The sequence below is a fragment of the Ailuropoda melanoleuca genome, chromosome 16, assembly GCF_002007445.2.
Source record: "Ailuropoda melanoleuca isolate Jingjing chromosome 16, ASM200744v2, whole genome shotgun sequence".
Taxonomy (NCBI): Eukaryota; Metazoa; Chordata; class Mammalia; order Carnivora; family Ursidae; genus Ailuropoda; species Ailuropoda melanoleuca.
In genome coordinates, this window is record NC_048233.1 from 83667357 (window position 1) to 83689533 (window position 22177).

Consider the following 22177-nt stretch of genomic DNA (forward strand, 5'->3'; position numbering starts at 1 on the left):
TCTGCTTGACCCCTCCCAGTGCTGAGCGCCCCGTGATGCCCCCGGCTGCCCAAGGCTGGGGAGGGGCCCAGGTTGGAGGTGAAGCCGTGAAGGTGGTAGAATTCGGGTACCTTCTCCCCCAGCCCCTGGGGGGCCAGCCTAGTCTCAGTCACCAGAAGTCCTCCTGACTTCACCCCATTCTCCCACCACAGATAAACTACTCCCCGCTCAGCCCAGACTGGCACGAGGATTGGGGGTGGCCGGCAGCCCCACTGCAGGCTTCACTCTATTAATAGGAGGCCGCAGCTGCTGCCGAGCTGAGCGTCATGGGGCACGGACCGCTGCTGCACCCTGCCCTCCGGACACTCCGCCAATGTCCCAGCAGGCGCTGTGTGGGCCTGGCCCCTGGGAGACACAACTACGCACCAAAAGCCAGCTGCAGCACAATTAAACTTTTTTTTTAATGCAAGAAAAAAAAGTTATCTTCGGTTGCTTTTTCCTCCCACAAGCAAGTGTGGGTGAACCAGGGCACCTCGCAGGGGTGGGCTGAGGCCAACTGCAGGAACTCAGACCCCGCGGGGCCCAGAGAGCAGCACTGGAGGGCTGGGGTAAGAGGTCTGACAGAGGGGTCCCTGAGACCCACCCTGGCAGTGCCTGGTGGGAAGCTTGCCCCCCCCCGCCAGGGGCTCCAGAAGGAGCCAGTGAGCGGAGAGCACCCTGGCCCCCAAGGCTGGGCCGCCCGGCCAAGGCAAAGCTGATGAGGCAGCCTGCCCTGGCTGCTCGCTGCGCCAGTCCCTCCTTCCTCAGCCTGGAGGGAGGTGATTCTAAGGGCATCCAAGACACCCGCTGCTCTCCTCTGCCCGATGAGACGAGAGCTCCCATGGGGAATGAACGGAGGTATGAAGAGGGAAGGAACAGGGTTGTCCCGGCTCTCTGCTGTCTGGACGCTAAGCCCGGGCTGCAGCACCAAGCCACGCCAGACTCATGAAGGTCCACCACCCATCCCAGGTGGGGGAGGAGGTACACCAGAATGTTCCAAGAAAGAGAAAGGGAGAGAAGTAGGAAAACACAAACTGTGGGGTCCCTGACAGGGTGCGCTCTACTCATCCAATGGCTCCCGGGTGGAGCTGGCCCTCGCTGGAGTGTGGGAAAGGAGACAAAAATCACAGCTTCTGAACAAGAGGTGGGGAAGTTACTGGAAACTTCGGTCAAGTATGAAAGGTGTCACTTTACAGAACAAAAGTAGCTTGTTATGTTTTTCTGGGACACATTCTCGCATCCCTCCTCATCCCCTGGACCTCAAAAAAGGGAGTTGGGCTGGCTTCTGTGACTGTCAAGCTGGGGGGGGGTGGGATGTGAGAGCAAAGAGCAGAGCCCGTGCACAGGGGGCCACCAGGGAGGGCAAGGCAGAAGGCACCAGAAGTGGCTTAATCCAGGAGCGTGGGAGGGGGCAGAGCCGGACAGGGATGGAGCCACCAGCCCAGTGAAGCAGCAGTCAGCTTAGAAACAAACTGGAATCCTGGGGTTCCTGTCTACACACGGCCCCGGGGTCCCCACAGCTGCCGGGGAAGGGGGGGGCGAGCCATGGTGGGCAGAGCCGGAGGCGAGGACGGGGAAGGACATGGCTCGTGTGTATGGGGCTGTCAGACGGAGGAGGCAAGAAAGAACGCTGCCTCTAACATTATATATTAAAAATATCCATAGTTCTTGTGCACAAAATTCCATCATTCACGTACAAGTATCACCCGCCTCCCTGCTGGGCCCTGGAACAGCCTGAAAAGAAAGATGGTGATTTTCCTTCCGAGGAAACACTGCTCGTCTTTATGGCCCCTCCCCTCCCCCCAGTGGCCCGGGGCTGGGCGGTTGGGCGGTCACTCGTGCCTCCGCTTGGAGGGCGGGATCAGGTGCGGGGGCAGGTCGGCGGGCAGCTCGTGGCCCTCCAGCTTGACCTTGATAAGGTGATTGGCCAGCGCGAACTCCTCGTCATCCAGCAGCCCGTCCTTGTCCACATCGGCCAGCTTCCAGATCTTCCCCAGCACCGTGTTGGGCAGCTTGGACTTCACCATCTCCTTCTTGGCGTTGGCGCCCGTGATCTTGCCGTTGACAGGCGACAGCGTGTAGAAGATCTCATCGTAGGTGGGCTTGTCCTTGCCCACCACCCACTCCACGTCGTCGATGCCCTCGCCAGCCCCCTCGCCGTAGCCGTGCCCAAAAGGCCCGTTCATGGTGCCGTCGAAGGCGCCGCCCTTCACAGCCTGGGAGGGCATCAGGGACTCCTCCTGGCGCACCATCACCATGAGCCGGGCGATGTCGTTGGCCAGCATGTCGTCCACGGTGTCCAGCAGCTTGGGCTTCAGGGCCTGGAACTTGCTGAAGTCCTGAGTCTGCAGGAGCTCCTGTGGTGGGCAGGGAGGGCGAAGGGCTGGGTCCGGTCCGCTCAGACCCCAGGTGGAGCGGCCGGAGCAGGGGCTCCCACGCCACAGAGCCGGCCCCAGGTCACGACCCCACCCTGGCTTGCCCTCAGCCTGGGCTCCCCGGGGCTGTGAAGCGGAGGTGCCCTCCCTGGAGGGGCCAGGACGGTGCTGGAGGGCCAGCGCCCCGCCCGTCCCCTCCGCTCAGGTGAGTCACCACATTCCCCTCTGCGGTGTCACGGCCTGGGGTGGGGTGCGGCTGCTGAACTCGGGGGGCTCCCAGCGGGGAGGCCCCACCCCAGGGAGGGCGAGCGGGACAGCCGTACCTGCATCTTGCGGAGGCTCGGGAAGTCCCCGGCAGAGATCTGATGCTCCCGCTCGATCTTCTGGTAGATCTCGCCCAAGTTGTTCACCAGCTCCTTCTTTTTGCTCTCTTTCCCGAACACGTTGGGCATCTCCTTCTTGAGGGAGCTGATGATGTAGGCGTGGACCTGGAAAACAGGAAAGGGCGGCCGTCAGGTGCTTCCGGGGCCCCATGTCAGGAGGGAGCCTGCGCCAGGCTGCCCCAGAAGGCTGGGACCATCCAAGGGGGCCGCCCAAAGCAGCCCAGGGCTTGTTTTCTCCAGGACGCCGGGCGCACCCCCAGCTTCCCCTCGTGCAGCACGCACGCACTGGTGGCCGCTGATGTCGAGCTCACAAAACTCCAGCACGGCTGGAGCTCTGCTCAGTTTATCACCGGGACAGCTCAGAATGAGGAAGGATTAGGAAAACCACATGAGGCTTCGCCCAGATGTTTTGAAGTTTATCTAAGCTCAGTACCTTACTTCTACGTTTGCCAATGAAGGGCGGCACACCCTTCGTTTCCCCACAGCAGGCTGGTAAGGCTGGACACCCTCCAAGGCCACGGGCCCTCGGATCCCTCTGCCTTGCCAAGTAAGGTCCGGACGTGAACGGCTGCAGCCGGCCAGCCTCCCCCTCCCCCACCGCCAGCGCTACCCCATCAAACCCCCCCACTGGCCTGACCCTGTCTGCCCCAGGCTGGGAGCGGGGCTGAGAATGCCTGAGGGAAGCAGGCCTGTCACAGAGCGTGGGAGCCACCACTCTGCCCAGCACGGCCCGTGCAGGTTGGCACAGAGAGCCACTCACTCCAGGAAAAGGAAACCGTCTGGAACCCACAGGTACGGGACAAGATCGGAGGCCCCCGGGTTTTCCAGGCCTGGTGACTCAGGGTGTCCGTAGGCCAGGCGATAACACACCATTTCTGTAGATGAACGGAGAGCCCGCCCTCTGTTCTGTCCTGGAAGGAGGCTGTGCGAGCGCACAGGCGGCCCTGCCAGGGCGGGGGGTGGGGTGCTGGACAAGGAGGGAACAGCGCTGCCCTTCCCTGCAGCCTGGAGGCCAGGAGGCAGTGATGTGGGTTCTCTCACAGGTTCCCTTGCGGAACCAGCTCCCCTCACTGGGAAGGTTCCAGAAGTGAGAGCTGTGGAAAACCGTGCGGCCCCGTGTCCCCCAGAGCAGGAGTCTGCAACTTCACCGTGCATGCAGATCCCGACGGTTCAGGTGTGTGGGGTGGGGCCTGAGAGCCTGCGTTTCTAGCACGCTCCAGTATGCTCCACGAGCACTTTGGGTAACTAGTGTGGAGACGCAGACTGGTGGCAGAAGATGCAAGGTCAGCTCTTTTTACTCAAGACAGTGAGCACCAAAATGCTACCTGACTTCAGACCTCGAGATGGTGCGGGGTAGCCTGAGCCACTGCATGGGGCCCACAGCGGCCTCACAAGCCGGAGCTACACAAGGGCTCCTGGCTCCCTGGAGGCAGCACGGGCTGGGGCTCCTCTTGGCTCTCCCCGGAGGGGGCCTGCCACCGGTCAGGGAGCGCCTTTCCTCAACCCTTTATACGCGGGAGCCTGAGGTGACAGTTTCGCAGGCCACAGGACAGCCTTCTCCCAGCCCTAACCCCCAGAGAATACCTTCCTGCTCCCCCAGAGCCCCGAGGCAGGTGTGAACACCCCTGCCGTCCGCGGCCACTTCGTCAGAGAGGCGGTGATGCGTGGGGTCCCCGCTGGCAGCATCGGCGATGGGCTCGGGCGGAAGCCGAGCTCCGAGCCCCCGGGGTCCGTGATCGGCAGGTGCGCACGGAGGCGGCCTGCGGACTTCTCCAGGCGGGCTCACGGCGTGCGGCCGCGCTAAGTCAGGGCACGGGTTCTGCCCCTCCGTGTCTGAGGGGCCCGCTGGCGGCATCAGCCTTTTTTCCCAGCCCAGCCACACCAGGTCTCCCTCAAGTACGGGGCCAGGCGCTGAGACTCTGAGCTCAAGAGCTCGAGAGCTCGAGGGCAATCCAGACACTGCCGCCAGGTGCCAGCAGGCCCTGTGCCTCCACAGAGGGGCGGGGTGCTTTACGAGACCTGTGCAGGCTGAGGCCACCCCAGGTTCTCCCTTGGCCCACAGGCCTGGGCCCCATCTCTCCGCTAGCTCCCTCCTGTCCTGGCTTACGTGTCAGCGCCCACCCGCAGCCTCCAGTCGCCTGCTTCTGCGGCATCCCACGACACGACAAATAAACCGTTCCTGACTTTCCTTTACACGGTCTGCTTTCCCGGTACAACCGGTGCGTGCTGGAAGGGCAGGGACTGTGCGTGTCAGTCCCCACTGTGTCCCCAGCACCCCACACGTGTGGAGTGCTCAACAGGCCAAGGAGGGGAAGCCGGTGAGGACTGGAGCTGCACCCCCTCCTGCTCCCCACTTCCCAGGCCACCCCTTGGCCCAGTGCTCCCTTCCCGCTTGACGTCTGCATGCATCAAGAAGACTCCGTTGAGAAAGGGCCGCACCCATGGGTGCAGAGAGGACCCGTTCAAACACAGGGCAACACAGGTGTGGCTGTGGGTCTGCGGGGATGGGTCTCAGGCACCCCAAAAGCCATGGCAGATCAATCCTGGGGCCCCACCCAGCAGGGGGCCCTGTCCCCCTGCCCCGGTCTACCTTGGCCAGCCGTGCCCGCTTGATCAGGTCATTGAGCTTCCTGAGGGCGGCGTTTCGGGGCAGAGACTGGATGTCTTTGAAGAGGTCCTGCTCCTCCGCCTCAAACAGCTTGCGGTTGTCTGGGATGAGGAGCGGGTGGGACCAGAAGGAGCCGATGTACACCCTGACCACCTCGGGGGTGTTGATGATCTTGCCCAGGGACCACATGAGAGCCCCGTAGACCCGCATCAGCTGCTGGGTCTCGATCTGGTCGGCCTTGTTCAGCACCACGCGGATCTTGTCCTCATGGTTCTTGAGGGCCTTGATGACCTCCGAGAACTCGTCCGAGATGTCCAGCTTGTGGGCATCGAACAGCAGGATGATGCGGTCGACCCGCTCTGCGAACCACTCCAGGACGGCGGCGAAGTCGTAACCTGCGGGAAGAGCGCGGTGAGCTCGGGATCATGGGGTCGGGGGGCAGGCTCCCCGACTCGACCTGGGACTTCTCAGCCTGGGGTCATTTAAATTCCCAGCATGTCCTCACAGCGTCAGCACAGCAACCCGAGGGCAGGGGCGTCAGGTCCCCCCCATTTCTGTACCCACCCAATACGCTCGCCCACGTAGCACCTGGGACAGAGAGGTGCGCCACAGGTAAATAAAGCAAGAGAAGTCACAAAATCCAGGGGCGCCTGGATGGCTCAGTCCATGAAGCATCTGCCTGTGGCTCGAGTTATGACCCCAGGGTCTTCCTGGGATGGAGCCCCACGTCTGGCACCCTGCTCAGTGCGGAGTCTCCTTCTCCCTCTCCCTCTCCTGCCCTGTTCATCCTTGCTCTCGTGCTCTCCCTCATCAAATAAATACATAAAATCTTTAAAAAAAAAAAAAAAAAAGAAGTCATGAAGTCTGAGCTTTAAAGTGGCTCAGATCGGGGCAAGAGAGAGGAGGGGAGCCCGGCAGCGTGGCGAGAAGAACAGAGACTGGCGGCTGCCGCCTGCCGGCTAGATGCCCTTGCGCGACAAGGACAGTTAGGAACAGCCGTGACACCTGCAGCTGCTGCTCACGGGGTGCTCGTGCTGGGCCCCCCTTCTCCAGGAACCTCATTTACTCTCCACAACAGGGGCTGGCACACTGCAGCTGGCCCATCACCTGTTCCGCAAACAAGAGTTTTCCTGGGATACGGCCACACTCCTCCATACCGTCTGGGCCTCTCTTGCCTACAGCCACAGAGTTCAGTTGTTACGACAGAGACCACAGGCCCGCAGGCCAAAAACATTAACCGTGACACTTCAGGAAACTTTGCTGGCCACTGCTCCACGACAAGCCTACGGAATGCTACACACCACGTCCGCTCTGTAGGTCTTAAATGCTTCTCTGAAATGAGGTCACTGGACTAGATCGAGCCTAGCTCTCCACTCTATGCTATGTTGTCTCCCACCGCCCAGTGGAAGCCCCTTGGTGGACGTGGCCACGTGTAGCAGACACTGCTTACCGGAGCTCTTCCTTTAATAACAGAATGGTCTAGTTCTTGTTTTTTTAAAGATTTTATTTATTCATTCAACAGAGAGAGAGAGACAGCCAGCGAGAGAGGGAACACAAGCAGGGGGAGTGGGAGAGGAATAAGCAGGCTCCCAGCGGAGGAGCCTGGTGCGGGGGATCCACCCAGGCGCCCCCAGAATGGTCTAGTTCTAGCTGAATTCAGGGCCCCCCAGTTTAAGATCCCATTTTCCAGCCCCGCCTGAGGCAGAAATGAACAGGGTCTATGAAACCTTTGTCCTTTTCCCCCTTCCTAAGGAATGGAATGTAGATGTGATAGCAGGGGCTGGAGCAACCACCTTGAGTTCAGAGATGAAAGCCGAACGAACGTTCAGGACGGCCTTGGACTGTATTTCCCACATAAACTAGCTGATATCTGATTTAAGCCAATGGATTGTTGGGTCTCTCCAACAGCAGTTTAACCTGTACCCTATTTCACAGTCATGCCTCTTCAAAACGTTTTTTCCACTTCTTCCACTGCCCCCAGAAGAAATGAAGGTTCTATTTCTCATTGTTTATTTACTTTTAAGATATTCTTTATTTGGGGCGCCTGGGTGGCACAGCGGTTAAGCGTCTGCCTTCGGCTCAGGGCGTGATCCCGGCGTTATGGGATCGAGTCCCCACATCAGGCTCCTCCGCTATGAGCCTGCTTCTTCCTCTCCCACTCCCCCTGCTTGTGTTCCCTCTCTCACTGGCTGTCTCTATCTCTGTCGAATAAATAAATAAAATTAAAAAAAAAAAAAGATATTCTTTATTTGAGAGAGTGAGCAAGAGAGAGAGCACAACCCAGAGGAAAAAGCAGACTCCCTGCTGAACAGGGAGCCTGATGCCAGGCTCAATCCCAGGACCCTGGGATCATGACCTGAGCTGAAGGCAGATGCTCAACTGACTGAGCCACCCAGGCGCCCCTCCTTCTCATCTTTTAGAAATAAAGATGGGGAGATGTAGGAAGACCATGAGACAACAATGGCCTACGAGCCTGGGAAGCTTGGGTCGAAGCCCCTGAGCTAACATTTCCTCTCCGGGTGATTCTGGGTAAGCCTCCTTGTCCCTGGGCTCCTTCTCGTTCTTCACCCACTACCCACAGGCCACCTCAAATACAGCCCAGAGCGCAGTCAAGCCCCGGAAAGTAAGCCAGAGACGCTCCTTTAGAGAAGGGCCCGCCAAGCTCCCGTCCTGACAGCCTGCTCCGGGCTAGCTTCCCCCACAAAACACGCTCGCAACCCTCCAACCAAGCTGGGATTTAGCCATGTGGTGTCTAGACTGCAGGTTACAGAGAAGTAGCAGGGACAGGGAGAGAACAAAGAAAAGGACAGAGTGACCGATGTGCCACAAGGAGGGACGGCAGCCCTCCCCAGCCCCCGGGGAAGGAGCCCGCCGAGTAGGTCATCAGAGAGGAACTCGGCTGCTCCCGGTCTTGCCAAGCCTCCTGGACCGAATGCAGGTCCGCAGCCAGGCTCCCCAAGAGGCTACCTCCGCTCGGGCCGGAACCAGGCCCCCACCACAAGGGCTTGAAAATACACAGCACTGTGGGCGTGCCAAGGGGTGAAGGTCGGCTTGGCTGGATAAACATTCTGGCCGCCAGGCCCCCCAGGTTCAAGTGCGCTTTGGGGCTGTCTGTGCGCCTGGAGCCACGGCGTTCCAAGCCTCTCCCCACACTTAAGCACTCAGAAAGAACACGGGCTCTTAAATAAGATGGGCCTGGATTCGACTCCCGGCGCCGGCCGCTCACTGCGACCTGAAGTTCTTAACTCCTGAGTTACAATGTCTTCATCCGTAAAATTCCAAAAACAACTAACTCGTCCTCCTTTGACCATAGGGGGGATTAGATCAGGTAACGCACGGGGCTCCGCGCGCAGGCCCCACCGGCAGGAGGGGCCGCGGGGCCAGCATTCCTGGTCAGGAACTGAGAGCAGCCACAGTTCAGCCTGGTTCTGAGGCCAGGGGCCTGCTTTCGTCCTTGGGGTGAGACACTGGAAACCGCAGGGAAACCCCAAATTCACTGTTTCTGATGACTCAGCGCGGCAGCCTCACGACGGCAGCAACATGCAGCCTGTCCCCCCAACAGCACGGCCAGGGAACAGGGCTCTGAGCAGAAGCAGCCCCTCGAGCGGCTGGAGCTCCTAACGGGGGGGGGGCACTAAAGCCCCCTCGAATCGGAACCTGAGCTTGGGCAGGGCAGCCATCGGCCTTCCCGAGGCCCGTGCAGAGGGTCAGAAACAGCCGAACCGCCCGCTGTCCATGCTCAGAGGGGGTGAGAAGGCCTGGAGCCAGCACCACAGGCCTCCGGGGCCAGAGGCCACAGCCCCCACAGTGCCCGGATGGCATGCGCTGGCTCCGAGAGCCAGGGGACAGTGTGCCCGGGGAGAAGCCCCTGCAGAAACCGAGCACTGGAGGGCCAACGAGCAGGCGAGGGATGCGGGCAGGGAGCCCGAGGCACCCCCCCACCACCGGGCCGCCCGGCCACCGCCTTTTATGGCTGCCTCTGGGAGCGGCAGGTCAGCACTGGAAAAGCAATGACTCAGGACTGAATGACAGCTCCCTCTCAGCAAAAAACGAGGCCCAGCTCCTCCCCTGGTCACACTGCTTGTCCTCGGACCAGATTCACGCAGCTGGGGAGGCAGCGATGCCAGACGCGAGGTGCTGGGAACGGGGGCGCCCCGATGGGCCGGGCTCCAGCCCAAGTTCGCTTTGGCCGGGGAGTCAGGACTGGGCACAGGGAGCTGAGCTCACCCCCCAGCCCCCACTCAATGTGGCCTCACGCCCCCTCCTGCTCTGGTGAGGGCCCAGGAGGACTCCGTGAAAGACAGAGAAGGGGGGAGGAGTCACCTCTGAGTCGTGGAGCCCGAGTCACTGCAGGAAGGGTGGGCGGAGACCCCCAAGTGCCCCCTCCTGCCCTACCCGCAAACCCAGTTACCCACCAACACCTCAGGTTGCAGCCAACAGAGCTAAGCCCCCCCCTTTTTTTTTCGCAGGTGAATGAAATTTCCTGTTTATTAGGAAAAATGCTCTCACTTTTGGGGAGGGAGACACGGTGGCTGGCCAAGTACGTCCGCGGGTCACGAAAAGGGTCACGACACTCGGGTGCAGCTGACGTCATCACAGGTGCATAAGCACGCACAACCACGTGGCTGCAGTCACCGCCAGGCCCATCCGGCACCCACCTGTCCACCAAACCCTCACCTGGCCTGAGACACAGTGTCTCCAAAGACACCAAGGGCTGGACCCAAAGCAGCAGCAGCACCGAAGCCTCGACTGAGTCTGTGCACCTGGCAGGGCGGCCACGGCCACCATGCAGCCTGAAGCCGGCGGCAGGGGACAGGCACAGGGACAAGCGTGCCAGCGCCCCCACCCTCGGCACTGCCCAGTGAGCCTCCAGGCTTCGGGACACACTAGAGGTCAGCCTCAGTGCTGTCTCTCAGAAGGGACAAGCTCTCACACAGAAAGTTCGGGACTTCGGGGACATGATAAAATAAGCCAGGCACAGGGGCGCCTGGGTGGCACAGCGGTTAAGCGTCTGCCTTCGGCTCAGGGCGTGATCCCGGCGTTATGGGATCGAGCCCCACATCAGGCTCCTCTGCTATGAGCCTGCTTCTTCCTCTCCTACTCCCCCTGCTTGTGTTCCCTCTCTCGCTGGCTGTCTCTATCTCTGTCAAATAAATAAATAAATAAATCTTTAAAAAAAATAATAAATAAATAAGCCAGGCACAAAAGGCCCAACGCCGCACGATTCCACGCATCCGAAGTCCCTGTAGTCCTGTCCACAGAGACAGAAAGGCGAGCGGCGGGGGCCAGGGGCTGGGGGGAGAGGGAAACGGGCGAACGAGGGGTTAATGGGGATACAGCTTCCGTTTGGAAGATGGAAAAGTCTGAAACGTGGATGGATGGTCACATGACAACATGAATGTACTTGATGCCATTGAGCCATGCACCGAGCATGGTTGACATGGTAAATCTCAGCACGTGCACAGTCGTGGGAACAGGGGAAGAGGGGACAGTGCTGTCTGCGTGCTCAGGGAGACCAGGCTGAGGGCTGGGCTCAGCCTCAGGAAGTAAGCACACAGGGCCACGTTGACAGGAGGGCCAAACGTGCCGCCCGGCTCCACTGTTCCCACTAAGCCTCGTCTGGGCCCCTCGGGCTCCTCACCAGGTCTGCCGTCCTGACAAGAGTCCCACTCCCCACGACGGGCAAAGAGGCGGAAGAGAGGAAGTTGTGACAGGTCCTCACCGTCTCCTGGCACCCTCCAAACACAGGTAGTCCCAGCAGCTGGGGGAAAAGCTGCTTCACACATTCCAAGTTTCTAGAACATCAACAATAGAGGGCTTGTCTGCAATCAACTTTTGTTTCCTGCCATTCAAGCTGCGTGGGCCTTGGTATTTCTTGCCGTGGCTCCCACCACACACGTTTCCAACTGGTGCTGGGCCCGGGAGAGGGGGGCGCAGGACAGCAAGACGAAGACTGAGCTGAGAGAGGAGCAACATGGTTGCCGAGCTTCCTCCAACGGGCACACTCCTCAGGGAAGGATTTTCCTGGGGTCACTTAGCAGCGAGGAGAAAACCCCACTCTTAGGTTATTTACCCAAGAGAAATTAAGAAACTGAAATCCACACTGTATGTAAATGTTCATAGCTTTATTCAAAATTGCCCCAAACTGGAAACCCAAAGGCTCTTCAGCAGGTAAACGGCTAAGAACAGAGGGTACATGCACGTGAAGGGAGGAATGACGGGTCGACACTCTCAGATACATGATGAACGCCCCAAGCACATGCTAAGTGAAGGACAGGCACGGAAGACTTGTATAGAACATTCTGGAGAAGGCAAAACCTCAGGGATAAGTGTCAGGTCAGTGGGTTGCCGGGGACCGGAGGTGACTGCAAAGGGGAGCAGGGAACCTTCCGGGCTGATGCAAAGACGAGATGTTGATCATGGTGGTGGTGGTTACGCAACTGCTTCCTTGAGCTGTGCGCCTAACAAGGGTAAAGACCTCTGTAGACGTGACCGGGAAATGGGCAAAGGGAGGGGAAGGACGGATGGACTCTGGCATCAGGCCGGCCCTTGAATCCGGAGCCCTCTGGTCGGCAGCCAGCTGCGTGACCCCAGCAGGCCTGTCTTCTCCGTCTGTCACGGGAGGACGTCGGGTCTCCAGCGCGCCGGGCTGCTGTGGGCAGCGAGGCAGTGCCTGGCACGCTGGAAGCACTTGGTAAATGTTTACTCTTATTTACACACAGGAATTGTATTTCGGGCTCAAGGAGCGCAGATTCTGAGGGGTGTGTAGGCGACGAGTACGTCTCCCGCTCGGAGAAGGCCTCGTACCGCCAAGTCTAAATGGAACATTCACAGGCGCCTGCACAAGCTGCCCCCCACAGCCGGCTGTGGGCTCACAGCGTAGGGACGGACAGGTGCCGAGCGCCGGCTGGTACCACTCCTCCGTGGTGGCCCACGCCCCTTGGCNCGGGCGAGAGGGAGGCTTGGAGGAGGTGGGGGGGAGGTCCTGGGAAGCGAAACTCCGGCTGACTCAGTGCTTCCCTAACCTCTGGCCTCCTCAGGACGTTAGTCAGCAAAAGGTCTTTCTAATGAAAGTCTGGGAATCCCTGGAGTTTGGCATGTCCATTTGGAATCAGCGGACACTGGCTGAACATGTCACTGAACATTAGGCACTAGGGAAAGGGGTTAGCAGGTGGCCGCAGTAACTCCCCAGGGTCCCGGGCTCGAGTACTGCGCAGAGGCCTGAACCTTCTGTCATCATCTGTACTGTGGGCGCTGCGAATCCAAGACGGAGGCAGCATGTGGCCCAGCCCAAAGCTTGCAGGCAACCTCATGGAGCATTCTATGGGCTGCAGGAAACCCTGACCTGGATGGAAGGCTTTTAGGGGTAGGGCAGCTCCGGAGGTGGTCAGTAGAAGGGTCGGTAGAAGGGAGGGCTGCCCACAGCACGGCCCCACCTGGGAGTCAGAGGACTCCGGGTCTGGGCCTTGAAGGCCCTACCTGCCTCCTGTGATGGCTTCCAGGCTTGGAGGGGGCCTGGGAACCAGGGACAGTCAGCAGGAGGGCAGATGAGAAGCTAGGGGACCAGCCAGCCTCGGCCAGAGGTCCTACACCCATCCACAAAGGGTCTGGGGCAGAGGGAGCGATTTCTGGCTAGAAGCAGAGAACAGGGAAAAGGAAAAGATAGCAGCATAGTTGTTGCAAGCCCTGGACCTCGGGTCCATTTCTGAACTCAGAGTCTGATTTCAGGCCGGAGGAGAAGACGAAGGTGGCTGCTGCCTGTCAGGAGCGCCCGGAAGCCCTGCGCAGTCACCCCCAACAGGGTCAAAGACGTGCCCAATCTGTGCTCTCAACGCTCCTTTGAGCCGGGCCGGAGCATTCCCTCTCAGCCACGGGCTGGCGCGGGCACAGCTCCTGCTGGGCCCGCAGACACACACTAGCCTGTGAGGCCTTGCGCAAACGACTTAACATGCCAGAGCCTCGGCCTCCTCATCTGGGAAGCAGCAGTGTCCTCACACGTGCGCCTGTGTGACAGCTAAGGGTCGCCGGTTCCGGAGGCAATGGCGAAACTGGTCTGCAGAAAGGCCGGCACAAAGGCCAGACCCAAGTGTAAGGAACACTTCCCTGCTGATGGAACTCGCACGGGGGAAACCAAGGCACAAAAGTTATGGCCAGCTCACAGCCACGCTGTGATGTCAGGGAGTATCTGGGGCCACGCTGACCCCCACGCTGGGGCCTCCACCTGAGTGTGCCTGCCCCCCGGGAACCAGCTGTGGGAAATCCCTGCTCTAGCTCGTGACTGCGCAGACACGGGTGGCAACCTGGGAGCGAAGGGTGCCCGCCCCACTGGGGCCCCGGATGCCCTTTGGAATGCCCTTTATCAGTCACATGGCACTCAAGAATGAATGTTGTCCCCACAGATCACCTTTCTCTGCTGACACAGGAGAACGCTTATCTTTAAAGTCACTCAGATTAGCACAATGGGGAAGTGCAGCCTGAGACCCCCATGGAGCCCCCTTCTCTTTGCTGGAGTAATTCTCAGGGGTCTCTTTGCAGAGCCTGGCCTATATATCCTGACTGCCCGGGGCCTGCACAGCCCCTACGGTATCTTTCCAGACAGTATTTCCTGCACACATTAGGGACCACGGGGAAAAGGGGAAGAAGCCAGGAGGGGGCCGGCAGATAGGGTGGGAACTGGACGTAAATGTAATTAGCAACTCTCATGCACACGAAACCTCCAGAAGAACCTTCTGTTTCCAGGGAACGAGATCAGCAGACCACAGACGCATGCTGCTTGCCCAGGACCCGTGCCTTCTGTTGGCCCTATCTTGCTGAGAGGGAAACACCTGCTTTCCATGCTGTCAGCAAAGGGAGCAGACGGGTGAGCTGGCCGGGCAGCCTGGAACGCACTGCCCTCCTCTGACTTCCTCTGCTGGACGGGGCAACACGGGACCTTTGTGATGACTGGTGGGCGGGTCCTCCGAGCAGACGGCCACCCCTTCCCTGTCCAGCTAGCGGCCACCTCCCCGGAGGTGGTGCCACAGCCTGCACAGCGGAGAGGGACTGAGCCACGGTCTCTCTCCGGCTGACAAAACACCGACACCACACATACTGCAGAGCAAATCCCAACTTGGTCACTTGTCGTGAGATACTTGAAACCGAGACCTAGGGTTCTGGAGGGAAAGAAACCGTCCAGGAAAATCGGTTCGATCTCACTATTTCACAGAAGGCAGCCCTCCCCCCATCAGAGCAATGCACTTATCTTTAAGCCCCACTCCTCCTTCCTGCCCGTGATGGGGTACAGGAGGCCTCGTGCGGCTGCCCCAGGACAGAGAGGGGCCACATCTCACACCTGGAGGGGGGCACAGGCAAGCAGGGGTGAGCCCCGGCGTCTCTTGCAGGCCTCCTCCTCCTCCGATTATCTGTCGCCTGCACAGACAACTTGAGGGCCGTCTCTGCCTCGCCGCGCCGCGTCCCCACCCCCCAGTCAAAGCGCACCGTGTCTGCCGATCCACGGCCTGGACAGCCCAGGGAGGCACCGCGGTGGGGCTCGTCCCGGAGAGCGCGGGTCTGGACATCGCTGCCCACCTTTTCGCCAACCAGGAAAGGAAGCGGGGGGAACATCCCAGCACCCAGGGCCAGGGTGCCCAAAGCAGCAAGCCCTAAACTCCCAGCCCATCCGCCCCGCTGGGCTCTCCGGACCCAGACTGATTGTGAGAGATGCGCCTCCCCGCAGGGGCTCCACAGCACTGCTGAAAACAGTGGTTCTGGGTTCCCTTTCACAAGACGATGTGCAGGGGTCACAAGAACCCTGCGCCCTTTCCCTCAAATGCCTTAACTCCCAGCTCTGAAGGCCACAGTGAGCACAGCCTGCTGAGAAGACAGTCTTCTTTTGGTGAGCTACTGTCCCTATCCGAAGACGTGCCCACGTCAACTGACCCCTGGGCTGGGAGCACTGCGCGCCCCAGAGGTAGCTTCCTTCTCTACCCCATGGCCCCAGTCAGAAGCAGCCCCTCCGCCTACTCTTCCAGATCATTACGAAGATAACACTACAAAGCCTCCAAGGAAGTCCCTCTAGGATAACTCGAAGCCCTGGAGGCGAATGAAGAATAAATCCCCCCTTGCGGGTGTGTCTTTAATGCTGACCAGGCATTTTCTTAAAACCAGCTTGGAACAAGAGCAGTAAGAAAGGAAAAACAACCTCGCTTTTTTATTTTTAAAAGTTTTTTTTTTTAAAAGATTTTATTAATTTATTTGAGTGAGTGAGAGAGAGAGCAGGGGTGGGGGGTAGAGAGTGAAGCAGGCTCCCCGCTGAGCAGGGAGCCTGACACGGGACTTGATCCCAGGGCTCCGGGATCATGACCTGAGCCAAAGACCAGATGTTCAACCGACTGAGCCACCCAGGCACCCCTTACTTTTTTTTTTTTTTAAAATATTTTATTTATTTATTTGACAGAGATAGAGACAGCTAGCGAGAGAGGGAACACAAGCAGGGGGAGTGGGAGAGGAAGAAGCAGGCTCATAGCAGAGGAGCCTGATGTGGGGCTCGAACCCATAACGCCGGGATCACGCCCTGAGCCGAAGGCAGACGCTTAACCGCTGTGCCACCCAGGCGCCCCACCCCTTACTTTTAAGGTTTATTTATTTAAGTAATCTCTACACTCAACATAGGACTCGAACTCACAACCCTGAGATCAAGAGTCACACACCCCCCAGACTGAGCCAGTCAGGAGCCCCTAGCCCTCGTCTTTTTAGAAGGGGTCCCAAAGCTGCTCCCTTGAGCTCCCAGGAGTGTCTTTTATCACTGGGGTACAGAACCTAAGAGCTTAACCCAGACTGAGAGAGCAGTTTCAGACGCTCTGATGAAAGCCCTTATTGGCGGGGGGCCTACAGCCTGGAAAAAAAAAAAAAAAAAGAACCAAGGTTCTCAGCACTAAGAACAGGGCCCCCCTCGGAACCACAGCAGACAAACATCCCCCAGATACCAGGCTGTTGGCTTCAAATGCAAAGCTCGCCAATGCTGGGCAGCCCAGAGGGAAAGGGGCAAGGCAAAGATCTGCAAGTGAATGACACACAGATCCGGCTGCTTCTCCTCAGCCCCTGAGTGTGATCTCCTTTCATTTTCACATTTGCAGCTGCAGGCTCCATACGCTCCTGCCAGTAAGCATTCAGGCCCCAGGGCTCCCGCCCCTCCACAAAAAGGGCCGGCAGCAGAAATATAACCCAGTTCGGGCTCATCCTGAACCAGATCTTCAGGAAAGCTTGGCGAAGTCGAGACAGGAGGTGACACAACCAGGGGGGCCTAGTGTACCAACACTCAGCACAAAAACAGTCCACCGTGCACAGCCCCTGCCCCCGGGGAGGCTGCGAATGTCCACCAGCCCCTAAACGTTTAACAAATTCCTGCAGCTTCCCCTTCCCACCAGCTTGTTCCGCAGACCGCTGGGCCTGCCAGGAATTTAGATGGCCTCAGGAAGCAAGGCTTTCACACACCAACTAAGGTGAGGAAGCCCCAGGGGAGCCAGGGCTTGTTGAGAACAGCAGTGCTGGCTGAGGGACCCGGAGCCCAGACGCGGAGTGACTTCCCGTGACCTCACAGGCAGCCCAAGGTGCCATCTCGCCAGCCTGCCCTCTTTCCCAGCGTGCCCCGGGGGCTGGAAACCACGAGAGCCATGCGAAATAGGCTGTGCTCTCTCCCGGACAGCGTTTAGTAACCTCAGCAAAGGGAGCCAAGGGAGAGAGGAACTCCTGCCCGCTCGGGGCTCTGCGCACTGGACGGACATGGGGTGATGTTAAAACGGGTTCTCACTTGGGCTGGGAGGGACCTCGGGGGCAGCGTCTGGTCCGCGTCACAGACCGCAGATGGAAGGCACCCTGGGCTGTGTCAGAGCCTGTTTACCTCTGCTGATGCGCTGTTTCTCTCCAGACAGGATCCCGGGGGTGTCGATGATGCTTATGCTGTCCAGGACCGGGTTGGGCAGCTGGGCACACATGAACCTGCACGGGAGCAAGGGCCGGGAGGGAGATGTCAAGACTCAGCTCTCCTTGCTCTAGAAGCGACCGGGCCGGGGGTGGGGGGGCTTTCTGAACACCCTCCTCTCCACCTCTGCCTTCCTTTCCCGAAGCAAGGAATTTAAAGGAGGCTTTCTAGCATTTTCAGAGGTGGCCACTGAACTCTGTATGGTCTTTTTTATTTTCTTTTTTTAAAGGTTTTTTTTATTTGAGAGAGAGAGTGAGCGAGAGAGAGCACACGCAAGCAGGGGCAGAGGGAAGAGGAGAAGCAGGCTCCCTCGCTGAGCAAGGAGCCTGATGCGGGGCTCGATCCCAGGACCCTGGGATCATGACCTGAGCTGCAGGTAGCCGCTCAACCAACTGAGCCACTCAGGTGCCCCCCCCCTTTTTTAATGTAGTCTTTTCTTAAAAAATTTTATTTATTTGAGAGAGAGAAAGAGAGAGAGCACGAGCAGGGGGGAGGAGCAGAGGGAGATGGAGCCCCATGCAGGGCCTGACCCCAGACCCTGGAATCATGACCTGAGCCGAAGGCAGCTGCTTAACTGACTGAGCCCCCCAGGCGCCCCTGAACTTCATATTGTCTTCACTGGGAATCCAACCAGCAGCCGAACCGGCCTGCATCAATCAGCATTTCCCTAACGTTAGCTTTTCCCCCGGAGTTCAAGAGTTCAACTTTCAAGTTGCTGATGTGTTAGTGAAAACTGCACGAGCCTAGGTCACCAAACTCCAGAAGGGAAACAGAAAGGTGCCACTAGGACTTGGCTAAATTTCCACACACCAAAGGTGAGGAGAGGCTTTCCTACTGCTGCTGGGACCAGCCCACCCCTTCCACCCAGCTGCTTGGATGAAGGGATGGCGGGGGGGGGGGGGCAGTTAAAGCTGAGGGACACACGGGCTGGTTGGCAGGGCCGGGAGTACAGACACCATTCTCTGAAAGCCAGAGCAGGCCAAGGAGGAACGAATGAAGCCAGGGACAGGCTGGCAACTCCTGAGCCAGGACTTAGCCGTGTGTGCCTGAGTTCCCACTGAGCTTAGAACAGCACAGAACAGCAAGGGGCTGTCCCAACTGATAGCAGAGATTCTTTACTGGACACAGAAAAGGCTCCTTTAAAAACCTCTCTGAAAAAGACATTGTGTGCAAAGAAAATACTGACCCTTTGTCTGTAGGATGCAGGCTTAAAGCTGCCTTTCCAACTGTGAGGAGGAATCTGAGCCGATAAGGTTCTCCTTTTGGCCCTACCCCCCCACAAGTGACCAGTGGCCAAGCCAGGAGCAGCTGGCCAGGGTGAGGGGTGTTGCCTGCAAGCACAATGGAGCAAAACCAGCTGACCCGCAGACCTTGGACCCGGTCCTCACCGCTGCCAGCAGCAGAGCATGCACGCCCTGGTTACCGGCACGCCGGACCTGGGGCTCCTGCTAGGGAAGGGTCACGGAGAGCAGACCAAATTAAAAGAACCTGAAGTAGGGACGCCTGGGTGGCTCAGTTGGTTAAGCATCTGCCTTCGGCTCAGGTCATGACCCCAGGGTCCTGGGATCGAGCCCCACATTGGGCTCCTTGCTCAGCAGGGAGTCTGCTTGTCCCTCTGCTTGCTCTGCCCGCTGCTCCCCCTGCTTGTGCTCTCTCTCTCTGACAAATAAATAAATAAAATCTTTAAAAAAAAAATAAAAATAAAAGAACCTGAACTAGAACAGGCTCTGGGAAGTAACAATACATAAAACCACCTTGTAAAGGAGACCTGTGAGCAAGCTAACATCAGTAAGGCCCAGAAATGAGATGCCCCACAGAGCCCAGCGAGCTTGGTGGGAAACAAAGGAGCAAGCAGTACAGTCGCAGCCGTTTCATTTCTCACCACCAAGGACGCACCGTCTGCATCTCGCCCCTCAAGTGGCTGGTGCCAGCCACACAGTCAGTTTTCACAAGATGCTCTTAGGACATCCTAACTGCAGCCTGCCTTGGTCTGCTCCATTGGATTTTAGCCTTAAAGCAGCCACTTAGGGTAAAAAGGGCAGAAAGTCAAGTTCATGACTCAATGGGTCTCTTTAAACTGCCAATAGAGGCTGTGTCAGCCAGAGAAGAGCCCCCTTTGTATGCCCTGGCTAGACGGCCGGCACTCCGTGTACTCCACAGGCTGACACAGCTTGGGGCCCCTGCTCCAGTGCAAATCAGTGGCCCTCTGACCCTCGGCTGACAAGGCCCCTTTTGGCAGGGCTGTAAGTGATCGAGCACCCTCTGGAGATGAAGTGGCAAGAGGAAGATCCAGGGCGTCTGGCTGGCTCAGTCAGTAGAGAATGCGACTCTTGATCTCAGGGTCATGGGTTCAAGTCCCATGCTGGGTGTGGAGCCTACTTTAAAAAAAAAAAAAAAAGGAAATAGAAGTGTGGTTCTTGAATCCTGTGGCACCAACATCATCGGAGTGTCTGTCTTGGACCCAGCATCCCTGACCTGTGCTTTTTTCCCTGGGCAGAAGCAGCAGTAGGTGGTAACCGGATGCGTAAAGGCCAGTCAGGGTGCTGCATTAAGGTTGAGCTTGGCAAATCAGCAGAGCCTTCCGAGCTGGGGCTTCCAGAACCACCGAGATCAGGGTTGCCTAGATGATGTCTATGATTCCTTCCGACTCTGAAACTTTAGGTCTCCAAAGTCAGAAACAGGTCACGTACCACGTTTCTCCTTTTAAAAACAGTCTGCTCTCACAATCAGAAGCAGAGACCCAAGGACACAGGTATACCTACCCCTCCTTCTAGCTTCCCAAAGTTCTGTGTGAAAGTCAAGACCTAATAACGCTTGGCATTTCCAGCACGGCAGCCAAACCATGCACAAGGTCCTATGGCGCCCACCAGCTAACAGGCTGGGCCAATCGCCCGTCTTAGGGCACAGTAATTCTGAGACACAGGTATTCTCTGGAGGAGGGCTCAAGGCTAAGAGGGCCATGCCTCTCACACGAAGCGTTTTACTCAGCTCCAGCCATGACACACAAATGCCATCAATCATAAAACAGGAGGCCGGGCTTAAATGCCCCAAAGGGGCAAAAAAAACAACAGAAGTCTGCCTGCCTTCTCTGTTAAAAGTCAGCTCTGTGCACAGAAGAGGTAGGTGGCCACCGGCCTGGATCAGGAGCAAGCTGGTTCACCCCGTGTGGCTGGACAGTGTCTGGAAAGGAATGTGATCATACAGGGCGGAGACCTGGAAGGCAAGAGTCAAGGATTCTTTCCTAGGCTCTTCCCCTGACACAGACTTTGAAAGGCATGTGGAGTCACTCCTTGAATGGAGGGTGGCAGGAAAGGCAGATCTGTGAAGTCCTTTGGTACGTCCCTGGGGGTAGGGGTGGGGACAGGGATTTTAGAACCACTGAGGAGAGCCTTTGAGCTCCTTTAGAGAGAGTGAACTTGGCTGCTGGACTCCGTAGAGAGAAGACCCATGTGTTTCATTCCCAGCATCATGAGGGTTAGACTCTTGGGAGGGTGACCCGGATCACGAAGAGGCAGATTTCATCCATCTAATGGGGGAAACTGAGGCCCAAGCAGGTTAAGGAACCTCCTAGTGAGGGAGTCAGGGCCCAGATCTCATTCCAGGGCTCCCAAGTGCTACAGACTGAGGCTGCTTCCTGAAACCCCTAAGGGAGCACAGACCCTTTCCAGCTGACCCCCGAGGAGTAGTGTTCACACTCCATCTGTCTGCTACCTCGTGGGCTGCCCCCAAACTCAGCAGGCCACAGCAGATCCTCCTTGTACCTCCCACACAAAACCAGCGGTCCCAGGGGAAGCACAGCACAGCACAGCAGCAAAGGGAATGACTAAAAGTTTCACATATTTTTCCATGACACTTAGCAGCCACTTGAAGGGAAGGAGGGGGAAAGGGGTTGGTTTGAATGAATTCGGTGCACCCAGTCCGGGACTACACCGGGAGGAGGTGGCGACAGCAATCTCTCACCTTCCCAACGCTGACCCCGGTTCTGAGGGAAGTGGGGCTGGGATCTGCGGGAAGGTTTGGGAGTTAAAACTGATAATCTGGAAAATTCTGGGGGTGACAAGCGGGGGAGGGGGCGGCGAAAGCCATCCCCAGACCCTCCGGTGGGTTTTTGGTGCGAAGCGGCAGGGGCCCTTGTCCCAGGGAGCGGTCGCCGAGGGGCTCGCTGGGGCCTCGAAGACAAAGGACGATGGAAAGGGGGTGGGGGTGGGCCGCGGCCGCAGTAGGGTCCAGACCCGAGTGCGGCCCCGGGGGTCCTCCTCTGCCCCCCCTCCTCGGGGCAAGGGGCAGGTACCTGTTGAGGAAGGCGTTGCCGAAGGCGTTGAGCTTGCGGAAGGGGCGCCGCGGGTCGACGACGAGCGCGTTGCCCGGCACCACGCCCTCGGTGGGGCCGTGCATGACCGCGATGAAAGAGTCGGTGGTGGGCTCGGGCCCGATGCGCATTCCCGGGAAGTCCTGCTCGATCAGGTGCCGGATGAAGGTGGTCTTGCCCGTGCTGTACTGGCCCACGAGGAGCACCATGGGCTTGTTGTCGAAGTCAGCGTCCTCCAGCGCGGGCGAGTGGAACTCGTGGAAGCGGTAGTGCTCCTCCAGGGGCAGCAGCTTCTGCGCGTACAGCTGCCGCAGCCCCTCGGCCACCGTCTGGAAAAGCTCCGGCTCCTTCTTGCGGCGGGCATCTTTGCTGACCCAGCTGAACATGCTGCCGGGGACGGGGCTAGCTGCTGCGGGGCAGAGCGGCGGCTGAGAGCAGGGCGAGGGCGCGGAGCCGAGGCGGGGCCCGGCCGGCCGGCGGAGGGGCGGCGGGGCAGGGGGCGGGGATTGGCCCGCACTGCGCAGG

General features: G+C 58.6%; 1 protein-coding gene across 1 annotated transcript; it reads right to left on the reverse strand.

Moving 5' to 3' along the window:
- Positions 1 to 1159: 1159 nt before the first annotated feature.
- EHD1 (EH domain containing 1) lies at positions 1160 to 22171 on the reverse strand. The gene is made up of 5 exons (XM_011221616.3): positions 21635 to 22171; positions 17263 to 17360; positions 5367 to 5779; positions 2717 to 2881; positions 1160 to 2375 (listed from the first exon to the last, which is right to left on the reverse strand). The coding sequence occupies exons 1-5, from the start codon at positions 22036 to 22038 to the stop codon at positions 1851 to 1853; spliced, it is 1605 nt and encodes a 534-aa protein (XP_011219918.2). The 5' UTR covers positions 22039 to 22171; the 3' UTR covers positions 1160 to 1850.
- Positions 22172 to 22177: the final 6 nt, after the last annotated feature.

Coding starts and splice junctions, on each gene's coding strand:
- EHD1 (XM_011221616.3), bottom strand. CDS start 22,038: ATGTTCAGCTGGGTCAGCAAAGATGCCCGCCGCAAGAAGGAGCCGGAG. Junction 17,361..21,634: donor GGCAACGCCTTCCTCAACAG/GTACCTGCCCCT, acceptor GCTCCCGTGCAG/GTTCATGTGTGCCCAGCTGC. Junction 2,882..5,366: donor AGCGGGCACGGCTGGCCAAG/GTAGACCGGGGC, acceptor CCTGTTTTCCAG/GTCCACGCCTACATCATCAG.